This window comes from Phaseolus vulgaris, chromosome 11, assembly GCF_000499845.2.
Source record: "Phaseolus vulgaris cultivar G19833 chromosome 11, P. vulgaris v2.0, whole genome shotgun sequence".
NCBI classification, from domain to species: domain Eukaryota; kingdom Viridiplantae; phylum Streptophyta; class Magnoliopsida; order Fabales; family Fabaceae; genus Phaseolus; species Phaseolus vulgaris.
The window spans coordinates 461,625-481,299 of NC_023749.2; the positions used below are offsets into that span (position 1 = coordinate 461,625).

General features: G+C 33.6%; 3 protein-coding genes and 1 long non-coding RNA gene across 6 annotated transcripts; all 4 read left to right on the forward strand.

Annotated features, from left to right (window-relative positions):
• LOC137822228 (COP9 signalosome complex subunit 4) lies at nucleotides 1-5,317 on the forward strand. Of its 2 annotated transcripts, none has more exons than XM_068627127.1 (15): nucleotides 1-212; nucleotides 409-540; nucleotides 629-780; nucleotides 1,506-1,609; nucleotides 1,720-1,780; nucleotides 2,075-2,167; nucleotides 2,257-2,357; nucleotides 3,352-3,460; nucleotides 3,546-3,590; nucleotides 3,666-3,734; nucleotides 3,813-3,904; nucleotides 4,012-4,054; nucleotides 4,344-4,403; nucleotides 4,545-4,604; nucleotides 5,105-5,317. In XM_068627127.1, exons 2-15 carry the CDS (start codon nucleotides 411-413, stop codon nucleotides 5,177-5,179), a joined length of 1,194 nt encoding a protein of 397 aa, XP_068483228.1. In that variant the 5' UTR covers nucleotides 1-212; nucleotides 409-410; the 3' UTR covers nucleotides 5,180-5,317. The 2 variants fall into 2 exon arrangements, with proteins under 2 accessions (XP_068483228.1, XP_068483232.1); XM_068627131.1 differs by having other exon boundaries at nucleotides 4-212; nucleotides 360-540.
• Nucleotides 5,318-8,002: 2,685 nt separating this feature from the next.
• LOC137831821 (pentatricopeptide repeat-containing protein At5g66520-like) lies at nucleotides 8,003-9,702 on the forward strand. The gene has a single exon (XM_068639659.1). The coding sequence runs from the start codon at nucleotides 8,044-8,046 to the stop codon at nucleotides 9,499-9,501; it is 1,458 nt and encodes a 485-aa protein (XP_068495760.1). The 5' UTR covers nucleotides 8,003-8,043; the 3' UTR covers nucleotides 9,502-9,702.
• A 1,477-nt stretch (nucleotides 9,703-11,179) lies between these two features.
• On the forward strand, nucleotides 11,180-15,815 carry LOC137819752 (autophagy-related protein 3). Of its 2 annotated transcripts, none has more exons than XM_068623738.1 (10): nucleotides 11,180-11,503; nucleotides 11,771-11,841; nucleotides 11,996-12,112; nucleotides 12,199-12,365; nucleotides 12,849-12,922; nucleotides 13,528-13,579; nucleotides 14,008-14,073; nucleotides 14,361-14,488; nucleotides 14,734-14,835; nucleotides 15,565-15,815. In XM_068623738.1, exons 1-9 carry the CDS (start codon nucleotides 11,343-11,345, stop codon nucleotides 14,828-14,830), a joined length of 933 nt encoding a protein of 310 aa, XP_068479839.1. In that variant the 5' UTR covers nucleotides 11,180-11,342; the 3' UTR covers nucleotides 14,831-14,835; nucleotides 15,565-15,815. The 2 variants fall into 2 exon arrangements, with proteins under 2 accessions (XP_068479839.1, XP_068479829.1); XM_068623728.1 differs by having other exon boundaries at nucleotides 11,224-11,503; nucleotides 12,837-12,922.
• A 1,065-nt stretch (nucleotides 15,816-16,880) lies between these two features.
• On the forward strand, nucleotides 16,881-17,714 carry LOC137810430 (uncharacterized). The gene is made up of 2 exons (XR_011080903.1): nucleotides 16,881-17,022; nucleotides 17,188-17,714. It is a non-coding gene; the product is annotated as an uncharacterized lncRNA (long non-coding RNA).
• The last annotated feature ends 1,961 nt before the right edge of the window (nucleotides 17,715-19,675 follow it).

The following is a 19,675-nucleotide window of genomic DNA, read 5'->3' on the forward strand; positions in this document are numbered from 1 at the left end:
AGTGTCGGAAGTTTGTTTGGGTCAATTGAACCGTGTGGAACAGTTTCATTACCAATTAGACAATTTACGAGAAGGTGAAAGGGCTGAGTTCAGAGTTCAAATCCGAGAGATTGTCGTTGATTCCAATTCACGACGGAGGAGTGAGGAATCACAGCCTCCACCGGCCGAACACTAACTGTCGGCGACGCTCAACCTTCCTAAAGCGCCGATAGGTAAACCGATTTCACTCTCCGCTGCGCAAACACTATATTTTCAGCGCTTATTTATTTACGTGTTTTTGTTTGGTGTTTTTATTTTATCTGTGAATTGCTTGAAATATTGAAGAATCGGAAGTTTTACACTAGTTTTTCTTAATTTAGGTTTTATAGATTTGGTTGCGTTGTGTTGATGAATGTTAACGTGCAACAGTGATGGAGAGTGCTTTTGCAAGCGCTTCTGCGATTACAGACCAGAGGCAAAAAATAGAGCAGTATAAGAGCATACTCGCTGCTGTCATTTCGTCTAATGACATTGCTCAGTCTAGGAAATTCATAGATCACAGTTAAGTATCTTTTTTCTCATCTAGGGTTTCTTTGTGGTTGGTGTTCCTCCATTTCAAGCTCTCAGACCTTCGTATTTCGTATTTCAGTGTTATCAGATGATGTTCCATTGGTAGTGTCGCGGCAGCTTTTACAGACTTTTGCTCAAGAGTTGGGAAGATTGGAGCCTGAGATACAGAAAGAGATTGCTCATTACACCCTCGCCCAAATTCAGCCCCGTGTTGTGTCGTTTGAAGAGCAGGTTTAATTTTTGTGTGTTCAGCTGAAATACTATATACTTGTTTTGTTTTGTTTCAGCAAATAGGAAAGTTTAGTTATTACTACTTAATTGCAATTGGGATTTTGTCTTTTGAGAAAAAGAACGAAAAATTACAATATATGTACACCACTTTGAAAACATTCTTTTCATTTTCTTGACTAACTCTGCCCTCACTTTTCTAATATTAAATTATCAGTTAGTTAGCTATTTGCTTATTTAGGGATTAAATTATGTGATGCTAAAGATAAACGGAAAAAAAGTTGGATTTAGTAATTTTGAACACAACTTTTGCGCTATTGATTGTATAAATTGTAGTGAGGCAGTGGCTGGGAGAGGAAAGAATCATTCTTTTCTATCAGAATCGCAAATTAGCTTTACATGCAAAGACTTTATCAAAAATGTATTTCTGCTTCTATGCCAGTCAAAAGGGTTTTTGATGTGTGGAGAAGTTGAAAGATAAAGTGAAGTTAGATTTTAAGGAAAACAAATAAAATTCATTTTTGCCAAAATAAAATTCTATTAGGAAACTAGTTACCTGTAATTGTGAATGCTCCTTGCTTCCAAGCAAAAAGTGTCTCTCATCATCTCTTCATATATTTTTGTTTTGATCCATCATCCTATTATGGTGAAGTATACATTTTTTTTTCCTCTTGTATTCTGTCTACTCAATTTAATTACTCTAATGGCCACTTGTTATTTTATTATAGGTTTTAGTTATTAGAGAGAAACTCGCTGAGCTTTACGAATCTGAGAAGCAATGGTCAAAAGCAGCTCAAATGCTCAGTGGTATTGACCTAGATTCAGGAATGAGGTCTCAGAATTTCTTACCTTCCGTATCTATTTGCTTGTGTAAACTATTGTAATTCTGCCGAAATTGAGAATGTCACTTTTACTTATTTGTACTTTGATTTATTTTATCAGGGTGATTGATGATGCATTCAGGTTGTCAAAGTGTGTCCAAATTGCTTGTTTATACCTTGAGGTATCGACTTTGTGCAATGAAATTTGTGACACGCATGAGTATCTATTTCTGTGATTTTTTAGAGTCTCAAAGCATGTCCTACCTATTCTTCTTCTACATCCTCATATTCAAGAAGACAATGCTTTTATAACTAAAACATTCACGTTTCTCATACTCTTATGTACACCCATAAGGAATAATTTTAATTTTGTAACTATGGGGACATCTGTTCCCTTTTTAAAAACATGATTGGTATACTTGCTAGTAATGCCAGACTGGAGTCATAATTTTTTTTAAGCAAATTTTGTTTTGCAGGATGATGATGCTGTCAATGCTGAGGCTTTTATTAATAAAGCATCATTCTTGGTCAGCAGCAGTCAGCATGAAGTACTCAATTTAAAGTACAAGGTTTGAAAATTATAGCTGCTTAGGGGTAACTGAGCCAAAAGAGGGATGCTTGAGCCTAGCCTTATCTGTTTTTCCCTATTTGTTTTCAGGTTTGCTATGCAAGGATCTTAGATTTGAAGAGAAAATTTTTGGAAGCAGCATTACGGTATTATGATATATCTCAAATTGAGAAAAGGAAAATAGGAGACGAGTACGTATCTTCATTGTTATCTTTTCCATGCTATAGTTTTTTCATAATCATTTTTGTGAGTGAAGAGAATCTGTTTGCATGTATCTGAATTCTGTGTCACTATGCCTCCCTTTTTCGTAGTTGGAAATAGTATCTGGTGTTTGCTTATATATTCTTCAGCTTAGATTTTCTTTTGTAATAACTATTGTTGCAGATCCCATAATTTAAAATTTCAAATCCTAGCTCATTCTAATTCAGTAAATAAGGGATTGTTTAGTTTCATAAAATGTTCTGTATTCATTCTTTGAATTTACTTCTAATTACAAAAATAGCTCATTCTAAGATTCTGACTAACAACTATACATGGGATGCTCGATAGAATGCTCGATAGAATGCTCAATGCTTGTATACCCGATAGTTGTGTCAGAGTATGAAAATCTTTGACATTGTAAACAAAACTGCGTAGTGTGTTTGGAAGCAGTCACAAACAGTGTTCAATGGCAATCTGCCATTGGAAAGTGGGACAATGCATATACAAACACACAATGTCTTCGTGTGAAGTTTTGGTGGTTTATTTGTTAATACCGTACATTACTTCAAAAAATCATTAAAATTAGTTAGTGGGGGCCTTCGTTAATTCTTATGATAATTATCACATTTTTTTGTGATCCGTAATGAATTTAATTCCTAAACTGCATTTCAGTTTGGTTCACAAACAGTATTACTTCATGTAATTAACATTCTATATTTCAATGTGGTATCTCAGCATTTATTAAACCAAATTATGAACTTAACATGTGAGTGAGGGTCTAATGATGATAAATGTTGTACATGACAGGATTCTTGATCTTCAACTTTACTGTCCCCTGATCTGAAATGCAACCTATATTTGTTATATCTTTTGCACGTGTCCATTGTGGTCTGTGGTTAGCCTGTATTACATATAATTATTTCTTGAATGGTATGATATGACTCTTTGGCAGTTATCACATGTGGTTTAATTATAATGTTATAGGGAGATTAATGAAGAAGCACTTGAACAAGCTTTATCTGCTGCTGTCACATGCACGATATTGGCAGCTGCAGGACCTCAGCGTTCCCGTGTTCTTGCCACTCTGTACAAGGTGAATGCTTCACTCATTAAACATTTTAAAAGTCCTGTTTGCAAAGGTCAAATTTCATCACATTAAGGTTTGTGGGATTGATTAGGATGAGCGGTGTTCAAAGTTGAAGATCTATCCAATATTGCAGAAGGTATTTCTCCCCCACTAGCCCTCTCTTTTATGGCTTTCCACAAGGATCATATAATCTGAATCTCTTCTACATCAGGTGTATTTGGAGAGAATTCTAAGAAAACCAGAAATTGAGGCTTTTTCAGAAGAATTGAAACCACATCAGGTTATATAAGTCTATATTGTATCTTCATAGTTTTGGAAGTTATAGCAGGCACACCTCAGCTTTTACTTTTTCCCACAGAAAGCTCTTCTTCCAGACAATTTCACCGTGTTAGACCGGGCTATGATTGAGCATAATCTTCTTAGTGCAAGCAAACTTTATACTAATATCAGGTTTGGGAAATTATACTATCTGCTTACTTCTTTCTTATAACTGCATTATTTTAACATTATTATTGTTGTGTTTCATGCATCTTAATCTTTGTATGCCTCTGTTGCAGCTTTGGTGAGCTAGGCACACTGTTGGGGATCCCACCTCACAAGGTATAGAACTATTGATAATGGTTCATTTCATAGAAAGAAACACACTTCTCTATTGAATTTACTGTTTCATGTATCTTGGGTATTTTTTTAGGAGTGTTTTGTACACATTCTAACACACTCTAAAGAAAGTTACAAAATCATGGTTGAGTTGAGACCATCAGAATTTGTAAATTAATGAAGTGTGGTAGAGGGTGTGTAAATAATATTTCTCTCTTTAATGTCAGTGGGTGTAGAGTTTGTTAGATTTTATCTATGTTATTTTTTCTCTCTTAACAGTTATTTTTCTCAGGCTGAGAAGATAGCATCAAGAATGATTTATGAGGATAGGATGAGGGGATCTATCGATCAGGTATAAATAGTCATTGACCTCTTTATGAAAATACTATAAGGAAATAGAAATAATTATTAAAGGAATCTAATAATTATTGAAAGGTTTTCTTTATTAACCTCTTTAACGAGCAGTGGCCAATTTTTGTGTGATTTATTGCAGGTTGAAGCAGTCATACATTTTGATGACGACACTGAAGAGTTGCAGAGATGGGACCAGCAGGTAATTTTGTTATAAAGATCTTATATCTCCGGATGCAGTGGTTATAGGTGAATTAAATAATAATCAGGGAATCTCAACCGCACTTGCTGCGGCTACCTGAATTCTAGTGAAATATTACAGCGCACATTTGGATTTTTTAAAAAAACTATATGAATTGCTAAAACTCTGAAGAATTGAAGCATTCTTTCCAATTTTATCGTTTTCTTGATCAACGAATCTCAAATGAAATATTTTTAAGTTGTTTATATATACCAATTCCTATGAGCCTGAAGAAAGGAGAATTAGAAAACTAATTGTATAGTGGTTAAGTATGCTACATTTTTTGCTTAAATGTTGTTGTTATAGGATGAACCGTTGTGTTGTATGTGTGCACCTATACATTCACTGGCACATATTCTTTGAGGACCATATTGTTTAATTCACTAGCGTGTTGTGCCACTTTAGTAACCTTCAACGGTTCAATTTCCTCAAGCTTTTACTAATGATGGTTTTGGTTGCAGATTGTAGGCCTATGTCAGGCCCTCAACGATGTATTGGATAGCATGGCCAAGAAGGGTGTTCCGGTTCCTGTTTAACATGGATGATTTTCACAATTTCTTTGTTTATACATTCTTAGTAAAGCATCTTTTTTTTTTCTTGTTGATTTTTTGTGAACTTCACTATACAAAAGATACAATTAATTTCCTCATATATTAGATTCCAAATTCGGTTTATGGGCATGTTTATTTACTGCTAACTACAACTTGGTTTTTCATGAGTATTTTATTTGGGGGAGAATTTTATTCAAGAAATGTTTTGTTGTTAAATGGCGATATCTACTTATTTCTTGTCTGCTGCATTTTATCACCAACTTTATTTATTATCGAAAAGGATTTTGTTCCATTAATTTTGATAAAAACATTAGTTGGATGAAAGTTATATTTTCCATGATGAAAGGAAATGTGTCAACAAGATTTTATAAGATGCAGGAAAGAACGTCCACTGTAGGTGGATGAATCAACTCTTGCACTTATGTCAAAGGAATAAAATATTATATATATTAGTATAGTATCAATGTAAAAACAAGAATCTTCCATCAAAATAACCACAATATTTCATTAATCACAAGTTAACTAGTGTAGTTATAGCAAATTTTCACAAATTTCTCCCATTCTTCACTTTCCCCCTGTACAACATATTGTAAGAAAAAATGAACAACATCTCTCTCATTCAGTATTTGCTTAAAAAAAATTCTAACAATGCATTTTAATGTATTTATTACGAATTAAAATGAATCTGAAATAAAAAAATATTTGTTTTACTTTTGGTTCCTTTCCCACTCCTTTTAACTGCAGATCAAGAATATATTAATAGAAATATATCGCTATCATAAAGAATATATAAATAGAAACATATCGCTATCACACCCTTTATTTTGCAGTTTCAGTGTTTCTTAGTAATCAAACACATAGTTTTGGGGATAAGAAAAAAACATTCAACATTCCTCCACTCAAGTCACAGCCAGTTTCAATTTACACAATAGATCTTATAAACTGTGTAAGTTGAACGAGTTTTGGAAGTAAAAATTGTATAGAAGAAGCATAGAAGCAAATTTTAGCATTCAATAGCTCATACTTTTAAGTTGGAACTGCAAAACTCAGGTCTTCTGCATAATGAAACCAGTGAGAAGCATTTAGCATGAAGATAATGAAGATGATGAAGGCCATGAGTATCATCCCAATCACAACCCCACAAGCCAGTGCAGCACATCTCTTCCCAAACCTTCTCTCTTCTCCTTCCAAATCACCACCTTCCAATTCCACAACCTCCTTCTCTCCTTCAAACTCCTCAAAAAACTCCTCTGCCTCTTCATAATCAGAAGTTACCAACTTCTCAGACCCATTCTTCACTTCTCCCCTCTCTTTCTCTTCCTCATCACAGTCAGCTACATCTTCCACCATACCCTTCTCACAATCAGAATGAACACAACCCTTTTCTGGCTCTTCAAAAACCACCAAACCAGTTTCATCATTGACCAAAGTGGAATCCTTGTCCATATCATGACCGGGGAGTTCTGATCTGAAAGAATCCCAGTTATTAAAATCCATCTCCAATGTGGATAACCGCTCTGAAATCTGCTGCAAGTCATGGGGTTGTGAGCCATGAGAAGAAGCTTCAGCATATAGAATGGTGTTGATGAAAGCGAGTTTCTGTTTGATGCCGCTTGAGATGGAGTGGTGGGAGTGAGTCTCAGGGCCAAGCAGCAAAGCTTCATCAAGCATACACTGCAGTTCTTCTAGCTTACCCTGCAATTTTTTGTAACTCTTTGTCATCTTCCTTCTCTCTCCCTTCACTCTTCAAACACTTCCCATTGTGTTTCCGGAAACCGTTCCACTCTTATACATCGTAACTGCTGTCACCTCATTTACTCAACCGTTTTCGTCTTCGAGAACCTCAATAATCATTTCCTAAACATAATTTCATGTTCTAGATATGCTAAATAATTTCATAAAGGCCTCAACTTTTTTTTTTAAATTTCTCTCATGAACTAAAGTTCTTGAAAATTATTGTTTATTCAATAAAAATAAATTACACAAAAAATATTTGAATTAATATAATAAGTTTAGGGTTTTATTTATATAATAAGTTTAAATTTTTAATAAATTAATATATTTTTTATTTTAAAAATTATATTAGAATCATGTTAAAATTATCAAAAATTAAATAAATATTTTTTAAAATTGAACATTTCACCACCGATGTGATATGTGTGTAATATAGTAGATTCCCCATATGTTGACACTCTCTACACATGACACACATTTGACGTTGCACACGTGACAATGATGTGACCGAGTGAGATTGCCCGCGAATGAGCAGTGCGAACTTCAAAATAGGGTAAAAAATAGTATATTATATCGGTTCTTAGAAACAACCGGTGTAATATATTTTTTTTTACTCAAAATGACCCATATTACATCGGTTAAGTCATCTAACCGATGTAATATATGATCCATATTAAAAAAAAATTGTTTTTTTTTCATAAATAGTAGGTGAGTCATAAACGTCACATAGGTAACCACTTACAAACACAAAAGTAACCAATTTTGCGTGTGTCAGTATATGCGGAGGAACCTGTGGCTGGGTAACCAGTTCTGGTAGGACATCGGTTAAGTCATCTAACTGATATAATATATGTTTTTTACATCGGTTAACCGATGTAATACATGATTTTTATTAAAAAAAATTGATATTTTTTTCATGAAGAGTGGATGACCATAAACATAGATAATCACTTACAGACACACGGATAACCAATTTTGCATGTACTACAGGTCATATATTATAATATAGATTCTGTGTCATTCCTCAACAAACTACAACGTCAATTAATATCACGAAGTATATTGGATAAAACACCATTTAAGATACTTCTCCAAATGTTTGTTATTTGGTTGGTATGAGCTTAACCTCAGAAAAACACAACCTTGTTCGTCTTCTGGAACAATGTTCAAGCATGAGAGAGATGAAGCAAATCCACGCCTACGCCATCACCACCTCCCTCGCTCGCTTCACCTTCATCTCAAGCAAACTCTTGGCCTTCTGCGCCCTCTCTCCCCACGCCGATCTCCGCCACGCCCACACCCTCTTCTCCGCCATTCCTTTCCCCACTCTCTTCCACTACAACACCGTCATCGCCGCCTTCTCCCGCCACTCCTCCTCCCTCTTCCTCCGAATGCTAAACGACACCGTTCGCCCCAACGCCCGCACCCTCACCCTCCTCCTCTCCAAAGCCTCCCCTTCTCTCTCCTTCCTCCACCAGCTCCACTCCCTCACCCTCCGACTCGGCCACCTCGCCGACTCCTACGTCACCACCTCCCTCGTCGCCGCCTACTCCAACCACTCCCGCACAAGCGCCGCGCGCCACGTGTTCGACGAAAGTCCCCACCCAAACGTCGCGTGCTGCACAAGCCTCCTCACCGGCTACTGCAACAACGGCCTGCTAAACGACGCCAGGGAGGTGTTCGACGCAATGCCCGACAAAAACGACGTGTCATACAGCGCCATGGTCTCCGGCTACGTCAGAAACGGTTTTTCCCGCGAGGCCATTGAGCTTTTTCGTGACCTCAGGAAAAACTGTTTCGCAACCGTGAAGCCCAACAACTCTCTTCTGGTGAGCGTTCTCGGCGCGTGTGCTGCCGTTGGCGCGTTCGAAGAAGGGAAGTGGATTCACTCCTACGTCCACCGAAGTGGGGAGTTGGAATATCACGAAGTTGAGCTCGGAACGGCGTTGATCGATTTCTACGCAAAATGCGGCTGCGTGGAGCCTGCTGAGCGGTTGTTCGGGAAGATGAAAAGCAGAGACGTGGCGGCGTGGAGCGCCATGATACTGGGCATGGCCATGAACGGGAAGAATGGTGGGGCACTCGAGGTGTTTGAGGAAATGGAGAAGGTGGGGCCCAGACCCAATGGGGTTACCTTCATCGGCGTTCTGGCGGCGTGCAATGACAGAGAACTGTGTGGTAGAGCAGTTGGGTTGTTGGAATGCATGAGGGAGAAATATGGGATTGCGGCGTGGATTGAGCACTATGGGTGCGTGGTGGATGTGTTGGCTCGTGCAGGGAAGATCGAGGAGGCGTTGGAGGTGATGAAGGGCATGAAAATGGAAGCTGACGGAGCCATGTGGGGGTGCTTGGTGAATGGGTGTTTGATGCATGGCTACGTGGAGTTGGGACACAGAATTGGGAGGTATTTGGTGGAGTTTGAATCTGGGCACAGTGGAAGGTACGTTGTTCTCTCTGAGCTCTACGCCAGAATGGGAAGGTGGGAGGCTGTTTTGGACACCAGGAATTTGATGAAACAGAGAGCTGTGACACCTGTTACTGCCTCCAGTTTCATAGAGATTCGTCAGTTCTGATTATCCACTGTTCAACCACTGATGCAAATCATTGTACTTTTTACACTCTTTCTCTTGGTGGTGAACTTCAATCAATGTAATTTAGCACTTCATTTCACGTTGTAAATAGAACAAGAGAAAGAGGAGACAACATGTAAGAAGACAAACCATCAAAACAGTTACATAATTTACATTTTGTGGCTATATTCTCCGATCAATCAATTATTTTTATTTTTTTTATATACATAATTCATTATGTGCATAGTTATAATCGATTATGCCCTAATTGTAATTGATTATGTGAAATGTATTTTTTTTTAAGCCTTATGTAACACTGACATTGACACTAATACGCACAGGAAGATATGTAAAAAATTTTAAAATGTAGGATACGGGACACAAATTTATATATTATATAATTATTTGTTTCTTATTTTTATAATTATAATAACAATTTATACAATAAAATTTGAATTTTTAAAAATTAATATATTTTTTTTTAAATTGTGTTAGAACCGTACTAAAATTATAAAAAAAATCTAACAAATATTTTTTAAATTAGATACTTCACACATACGTGTCTTACAATAATCAATAAGATACAATACGTGTCCTAAAAAATCACTATCCGATACCGTATTGAGACTAACAGCAATTTAAGAAGAGTGTCATAATTTATAGCTTGTGTACTTCCTCTCTCCACTCATATTGTTGTTTATTTATGAATTTGATAGCATGTGATGACTCAATCACTATTCGGGTGGATCACTCTCCTTCCCCTTCATGCAGAACCCTTGTCCAAATCATACATAATCCTTATTCAAATCATGGATATATCTTAACATTTGTCTTTCTCAATAGTAAAAAGTCTTGACAAATACAACCTTAAACTACACGACTTCAATCAAAACACGTTTCAAATGTTCAAATTTAGAGAACATCATCCTTAGTATATGCATAAATATATATTATTTTACCAAAACAATATCTCATATAAAACAATTGAGAAATTATAGTAATATTCCTAAGGTTTTATCAAGTTAGATTTACACTCTTCCTTTTTTTTTATTCTTACAATAACTTCTCTTAAAAGTTAAAACTATAATGTTCTTTTAAACTTAAGGGTTAGATTTATAATATAAAAAAATATCAATTTTATGCTTTTTAAAAAAAGTTGAAGTATATGTATAAACTTTTAATATAGAATTTGAGTGAATTTAATCCACAATATCTTAATTTAATAAAATATAAATATATATTTAAAAAATTGGATAATTTTATACAGACCTTTATATATTTTTATAGGAAGTTGTTTTTCTCCATTTATATATATATATATAATTATTTATTATATAAAATTATAACGATTTTTCAAAAATAAAACTAATGATGTATATTATAGTCATTGATTTATATCACCAATATTAAAGTTTTCCTTTCACCACCACGGAAGCAGTTTACTAAGAAAAAATAATAAATATTCAGAGACTAAATCAGTGCTATTACATAAACCGTAACAAAAGAAAATCAAGAAACCTCCTAAAACGATTAAACTTACCATATAAATAAATTATTATTTTATTACAATATAATATTTATTTTAAAAATGGTTATATAAATTTTTATTTTATTTTATTATAATATTTTATTTTAAAAAATAGTTGTTTTTAATAATATGAAAAAAACTTTATCCTCCTTTGTTTGATGTTATTATAAATATACATTTTCAGCAATATTATATTATTGGATGAGGTGTTGACAAAGAGAAGGGGCAATTTCCAAAACCTTTCTTTCTCGTACCATCACCTCTTCCTCCTTCAATCTCTTTCCCAATTCCCCAAAATCCACAGTGGGAGGAAGAGATGGTTCTGTCTCAGAAGCTTCACGAAGCTTTCAAAGGCACCGTCGAAAGGATCACCGGCCCCCGAACCGTTTCCGCCTTCAAAGAAAAGGGTGTTCTCAGTGTCTCCGAGTTTGTTACCGCCGGCGATAATCTCGTTGCCAAATGCCCCACCTGGTCCTGGTAATTCTAATTCCTCCCTTTTTCTTATTTCCTCTTCGTTTCTGATAATGGGTATTGGGTATTTAATTTCAACCTGCGTTCTTGTTTTTTATCCCAAAAGTTGCTTTTTTTCGGAAGGATTTCGACTACACAGCTTTAATGGTGTTATTTTAGAATCTTTTGTAACAAAGGGTTATCTTTTTTCATCACATATTAGTAAATGTGGATTTTACTGCAGTATGTAGGCTCTTACCAGCTGTTGATTTGTGTGGTTCTGTTTTGCAATAGGGAATCGGGTGAGCCAGGGAAGAGGAAGCCATACTTGCCACCTGATAAACAGTTATTGATTACAAGAAACGGTATGATTAAGATCTGAGTATAGTGTGCCTCTATATCATGCGTGTTCTTTGTCTCTGATGTTTGTTTTCCTCTACTAAAAGCAAGCAGTTTGATCTAGAAAGTTCTGTTTCATTGTCATCAAACTGATTTTTGGAGTTGCTTAATACTTAACAGTGCCTTGTCTTCGGAGGGCTGCATCTGTTGAAGAAGAATACGAAGCTGCCGGAGGGGAAGTTCTACTTGATGGTGATGATAATGATGGCTGGTTAGCAACTCATGGGAAACCTAAAGGTATATATTGCTGTTGGACTGGGGGCTTATACACTTTGCTTTGGTTTTAATCCTCATAGCTTATGCCTTTACATTTTCTTTTCAAGAAAACAAATCTGATGAGGATGACAATTTACCTTCGATGGAAAGCCTGGAAATCAGCAAAAAGAGTTCTATTAAGCGAATTTCTTCTTACATGGGACCCGAGGATGACGAAGATATTCCAGATATGGCCGAGTTTGATGATAATTGCAATCTTATTGAAAATGACCCTGTAAGTTGATACTGCTTTTTCAGAAGAGGGGTTGTGTTTCCTAACCGTTGTACATCTATTTGGGACTTGATGTTTAAATTTTACTGAATCAAATGAAAGACAATAGAAATATATAGTTTGATATTTCAGATGTAGTAGTGTCAAAGAAATAGATATATAGGAAAAGAAGTTGGGAGGAGAGGTTCTTATAGCAGTTACGCGGTACATTTGAGATTTTTGGTGTCATTACTTTTTCAGAATAATTTTCATGCATATGATCAAGGAACCTAAATACTATCTTTATAATGTTTAAGTGGGTGGGTCTGGACCATGGTGCACCTTAGGGTTTATTTGGTGTCATAATATTTCATTTCATTTTCTGTTAGTTTTATTTATTTTTTAACAATGTACTTTCACTTATTCCTTCTACCTATTTGATACTGATTTAAGAAATGTGATTTCTGTTATTCTTTCTTCTTATGTTAATGGGAGGCCACTCTTCAGTCCACGTATCTAGTAGCCCATGAACCTGATGATGATAATATTCTACGAACCCGAACTTACGATGTCAGCATAACGTAAGATGAATTTCAATATGATTTTTCATGTTTGTCATTTTATGCTAGTCTATACTTTTTGCCCTCAACTAGGCTTATTAAATGTACCCCTCTATATGATCAATGTTTTATGACTTCAATATCTTCATGTGTGTCTATGGCTTCTCTTTGATGTTCTGATTATGGTTGCTTCCACAAAATTGGTACTTATGATGATATCATGAAAATTTTGGTACCGGCAATATATAGTTAGTTTGGTTCTGCTACTTCTTTTACAAAGTTTTTGATAATTTCAAAAAAATACCAGTTATAAACAATTAATTTGGAAACAAAAAACAGAAGCGTCTTTAAACTGAATGTTATATTGTTTTTAAGAATTATAAATGTTAAACATCAAGAAACAATGTTTCTTTTTTAAATATTTCTGTATACAACAGCAGCATAAGTGGTATCAATTTCTCTTTTGGATGATATCTTATCCTATATTTTTACCTTTTTTCTCTATTATTGTTTTCTGTCTCCCTCCCCCCACCCACCCTCACCAAAAAAATAAAATATTGTGTTATAGTAGAATCAAATAGCTTTTTGACAATGATTTTTAAAGGTGGACCCTACTCATTTTGCAGGTATGATAAATATTATCAAACACCACGAGTATGGCTTACTGGGTATGATGAGGTTTGTTTCATTCACTTGATCCTTGTAACTATATTTTAGTCATGTTTGAATTATCTATAGGAGGACTACGGCAAAGCTACTTGCGCTAGAATTAACATTGCTGATACCATAGAATAGATAACCAAAAAAATGATCCAATTCTTAACATGTGGATGATCGAAAATGAATGTACTCTTCAAAGTTTTATGAGTAAGGAAGGAATTATGTACTGTCCCTCTGTTATCTATATGAAGTATTGGCACTGTAAAAATGAAGTCGCTGACATAATGCAAACTTTCAACATGTGAAATTCCGTGTCGTATGGTATTCTCATTTGACTGTTTGATGAATTATTTTTTAGTTGTACAAACATATAAACCTTTCATCATTTCCAACTATACCTTGGAATTTGTATATAATTTAGTAATTCCATCTCTTATCCTTGGCAGGCAGCAATGCTTTTGCAACCAGAACTTGTCCTTGAAGATGTTAGTCAAGATCATGCTCGTAAAACGGTGAGATATTAGACGTGAATGTATGTATGTGTATATATATAGAGAGAGAGATGGATAGATAGAAAGAAAGATAGATAGATGCATCTAGTGAGAAGTATGTCTTTACTGTACGACTACGCATGAATGATCGAGATTAAAGGGTAGGTAAGGCCATGATTTTTGTATTCTAATCTTGAACATTCGTGATTAGGTCTAATAGTCAAAGTGTATCCTTTTATAATCAGTTTCTCACATAATAAGGGCCCTCTCGTTCTAATTCTCACAATGTTGAACTAAAATTATGGCAGGTAACAATTGAAGACCATCCTCACTTGCCTGGGAAGCATGCATCTATTCATCCATGTCGACATGGAGCAGTGATGAAGAAAATCATTGATGTGTTGATGTCACGTGGTGTTGAGCCTGAAGTTGACAAGTAAACCCTTTCTTCCCAAGATATTGCTTTCCTTTGTAGAAATAATTCATTCATATTATGAGTACTGGTACCCCATGTTGTGGCACAAACAAACAATAACACAAATATTTCTTACCAATCAGTTTCACAGATGTATAGCCATTAGATATGGACTTTAACCCCTTGCTTCTAGTTCATGAATCTAAAGAGAAGTACCTGTTCCTAATGAGACGACATACTCACATCACATATACTTATTTCTGTAGGTACCTATTCTTATTCCTAAAATTTATGGCTTCTGTAATTCCAACAATCGAGTACGATTACACCATGGACTTTGATCTTGGTAGCTCCAGCAATTGACCAAGGTAATTGTGATTATTACTTATTATTTGTTATCATTTAAATTGCTTACTGTTGCTATTATTTAAATACTTCACAAGTGATGGTGCATCATTCCATAAGTCATGTAAATGTCAATACTCTATCATGTTCAATCCGATGCAAAACACTTTTAAACTATGAGGCTCAGACACTCCTCTTAAATGGTGTGTCCGTGTCGGACACCGACACTCTACGACATGTATCGGTGAAGTGTCCGATTAAAAAAATATTTGTTGGATTTTTAACCATTCTAACACGATTCTAATACAACTTTAATAAAGAGAAATATCTTAGTTTTCCAAAAACTCAAACTTATTGTATAAATTTTTATTATGATTACAAAAATAAGAAACAAATCCCTTTGAACCGGTCATGAGAAACCTCTTTCTGCTTCAAATTTTTTTTGAAACATACTTGTGCACATAAATCTTTTGTCAATTTACATAATTCATAATTATATAATATATAGATTTGTGTCCTATATTTTAGAGATTATACGTATCTTTGTATCCTATATTTTAGAGATTATACGTATCTTCGTGTCCGTGTGAGTGTCTATGCTATGTAGCTTGTAAACTTTAACAATCATGAATCCCTTCTTCCATTTATCTTAGTTGGTGGACGCAGTGGTGGCTTTGCTAGCACACTGATACATACTCTTTTGGTGACAGATATTAGTGATTATGATGATTTGTATTGTTTGTGTTTTTCAGATGGTAGGTGCTAGTTGAAGGGGGCATATTGTCCATTGCTGGTTTTCAGTGATCCGCAGCACCAATGTTTTCTGTTTATTTCTGAGCATAATCTTTGGTTGTCACACAGTTGGTGTACATGTCATGTAAATGATGACAGTGTGAGTCATTACTATCAATATGTTGGACCAATTTCCTTCAAGATTTGTACATAACATAATTCACACACCATTCTAAATCTAACGTTATGCTTTCCCTTCTCCATCATTAAATCTATCTGATTTTGCATTTGGTTGATTAGTAGACTTTACTATTTCATTGCAAGTAATGGTCAATCATGTAATCATCAAAAGCTTCAAATTTGGCTTTGACATTTAAAAAGATATAGAATTATTATTTATGATTTATCGAATCTCTTTGAAATATAAAAACTGGTAGTTTTTCAGCGATGAAGAAACAAAAGGGTATTTCTTGTGTTTCTCATGGGCAAAACTCAATATTCAAATCTCACATGAATCTTTCATTAAACTACTACACAAATTAATTTTCTAAATGTTGTATTAATATTTTATTATTCATTATAGTCTATTAGTCCTGAAATACATGAAATTGTTTTTATTTGTCGTCCTCTTTGATTTCGATAAATAAGCTTAAATAAAAAAAATGTTTAGAAAGGATAAAATAAGTGTTTAATAAATGTCTCTTAGGTATATATATATATATATATATATATATATATATATATATATATATACTAAGTTTATAATAATAATAATGTAACGTCGGATTTATATTGGTAACTTAATTGGATATAAATTTGACGTGGTGTAATCATGAAAATGATTATTAAATTTTAGCTAAGTATGTTTATGTTTATGACGGACAAGAGAATTTTTACTCTCGTCTACATCAATTTTGTCAAAATATTATAGATTCTTTATTTTCTAGTTACATGATTTAGGTGTTTTTTATTTTTTATTCTTTATAAATTCACAAATTGATTATTATGTCGATAGAAGATAAATGGGAAGAGATCACTAAAAAAAACTCTATAAATAAAGGAGAATTAAAAAAATAAGATAAATATTATATATGCAATACATAATGTAATAATAAATTTTATGTTCTTATTAGTTTGATGGTCAGGTCTTGAAAACCACCTCTAAATAATAATAATAATAATAAGACAGTTAACATAATTAAAAAGAAATACTATTACAAGAACTATTTTATTTACCTTTTACTCAAAACATTGACAATAAAAAAAAATTACTACAATTTTAAAAAATATTGAAAAAAATTTATATACAACCAAAAACTAAAAATGATTATTATGAATGTTATGGATTATAGATGTAGAATTTGACCATTTAATCACGTTTGAATACGGGTTCTGTATCTTATGGTGCCGGAATCAATCGTGGTCTTCCTTAGCGGTGTTAGGTTAGGGCTTGCAGCGTTTCACTGCGTTTCGTTACGGTACCACATTTTGCTTATTCTACTTTCTAATTTTCTATTTTCAATCAATTCCAGTGACATAACACTGGACTCCGTTACTCAATTGCAGTGTTTTTTGCTATGATATTATTATTTTCATTTTTATTTTCTTGATTGAGTTATTTACTAATTGATGTAAAAATGCAGAACCTTTATATTTTGAATTGGAGGTTATGGATCAGAAAGCAGGAGATAGCAGCTCTGTGAAGAAAATAAATTCAGCTTGTGATGTTGAGGCTTTGAAAAAGTGTTTGGAAGAGAACAAGGGAGACTATGCCAAATGTCAGACACAGATTGAGGCATTCAAGTCATCATGCTCACTCAAAAAACCAAACCCCTCTCTTGATTCTGCTTCACATTAGACTAGATTAGATGGTTTTGATTCTTGAGTTGATTTGTGGGTTTACCATCTTTTTTTGGTAAAGGGATGAATATGAACTGAATTTTGTGTCTTTTCTCATGATATTCCTGAGTTGTATCAATATTTAATGATAATTGTGAGAGAATAATATGTTCTCAACTTGTGGTTGTGCACAGTTATTAGGTTCATGAGTTGTCATTCATAGAAGATTGATTAGAATTATAATGGACACTGCTGAAGGTTTCTGATGCTGTTGCCACACTTTTGTGGCATTTAAGTTTTCAATTGCTTTGTGTGGCATTTAAGTTTCTAATTGTTTTGCCCCCTTGCAAATGATAGTATGACATTTTTAATGGTTACTTGATCTTATACTTCATTGACTTGGTTGAACTCTGTATGTTCCTCTTTTATTTTCTTATAAATTGTGTTTTTCTTGGCTTCTTTGTCTATTCTGTTGCTACATTTTTAGGACGTTAGCTTGAGATTTGCTTCATATTCAAGAGTTTTTACTGTTATTAGGCAATCAAGTATGCTATATTATTTCAGAGAAAAGTTTAGACTAATAGATTTTTTTGAGGGGAAATGGGTTATTAGCTTTAAATTTGCTTCATATTCATGAGCTATTACTGTTATTATTAGGCAATCAAGTATGCTATATTATTTCAGGGAAAAGTGTAGACTATAGATTTCATTTTGCTTTGATTTTTTGGAGGGGAAATGGGTTAAAAATGAGATATCATAACTTGAAAAAAGAAGCAGAAGCTATAGGCAAGAGGTTACCTAACACATAAATAAATGTCATAGATTGATAGCAGCACTAATTCATGATGAAATGAGAACATGACTGTACATAGAATTCTCATGTACTTCTCCCAATGACTTAAACATTGTATCATTGCTGCAAACAGGACAAAGCTCATTCACACCATCTAAGTTCTATGCTGCTGTGTCTAATCCATTTGGAAACTTATAAAAATATGGGAACAATGGACATTGAGGCAAATGTGAAGTAATGGAAGAACATTGTGACATCAGAGTTTGGTATACTACTTATTTAGCTCTAATTTGTAGTGTAGCCCTTTCTTCTTCAGCACTCTGTATGATTGTTTGTTTTAATCCATATCTGAGATTGCAATTAGTTAATGCATTGTACTGTGTTGTGTTTTTACTACACATTTTTAAATGTCATTTTTTAAGTCTGCATATGTTTATGAGGTTTAACCAGCAGAGACAGCTAGCTATGAACTTAACAGTAAATTTTAAGTTTTTTAAGATGATTGTTTGCATTTGAGATGAAATGTTGAAGATTTAAACAGAATTAGTTATAAGAAACTATACAATGAAACTTTACAAGTTTAAGAAAAAAAAAGCTGATGTCATTTTACTGCAAATTTGAACTGGATTGTCTACTCCATCATGGATTATTTTATCCAGACACCATGATTAAAAAAAGCTAACAAAAATATGATATTTCCTAAAGAATTAAACAAATCAAATCTATTATAAAGATCAAAAGTCTGAAAAGAACAGAGTGTTTTTAATTCCTCTTGCAAAATGAATTTTAAGGACCAAAAGACTTTTCTTGCAATGAAAGTGAGGAGAATAGTATTTAGTTTAAAAAAAAAAAATTTATCATACCATTTTATCTGAGAAAGTCATGCCATTAGGTGTGCATATAAATGCATACATGTGTATATGTAACTTGATAAGGCAAGAACAATCTACCTTTAGATTTTTTTTTATAAATTATGAAAAAAAAAATCTTGAAAGTAATTATTCAAAAATTAAAATTATGAAAAGAAAAATAATTAATAAATTCAAAAACTCTTATATACCTTAAACCCCATGATTTCATTGTTTTAAGTAAAACATGATTGATATCTTCTTTTTAGAGTGTACATATTTATATACTATTTCAAGATCCAAGGGAAATTTTATTAATATCTCTCCATACTTGATGACTCTCTTTTGTATTTTTATTTTATTTTTATCTCTAAATTTAATTTTAATAGTATTTTTAAAATAATATATTTATTTATATATCTCAAACTAATATTAAATATTTTTATTTTATATAATTGTCTTTCTCTATAAGTTAGAATAACTACTTTGAATGAGAGTATTTTTAAGAATTATCCTTCAACCAAATGATCGTTACATTTTTTTAATCAGAACAAATTTAGATATGTTTATTAATCTTTAAAATCTTGAATCATTTTATGTTTTTTTTAATAATTAAAAATAGAAAACCCGATTATCAGATTCGGGTTTGAC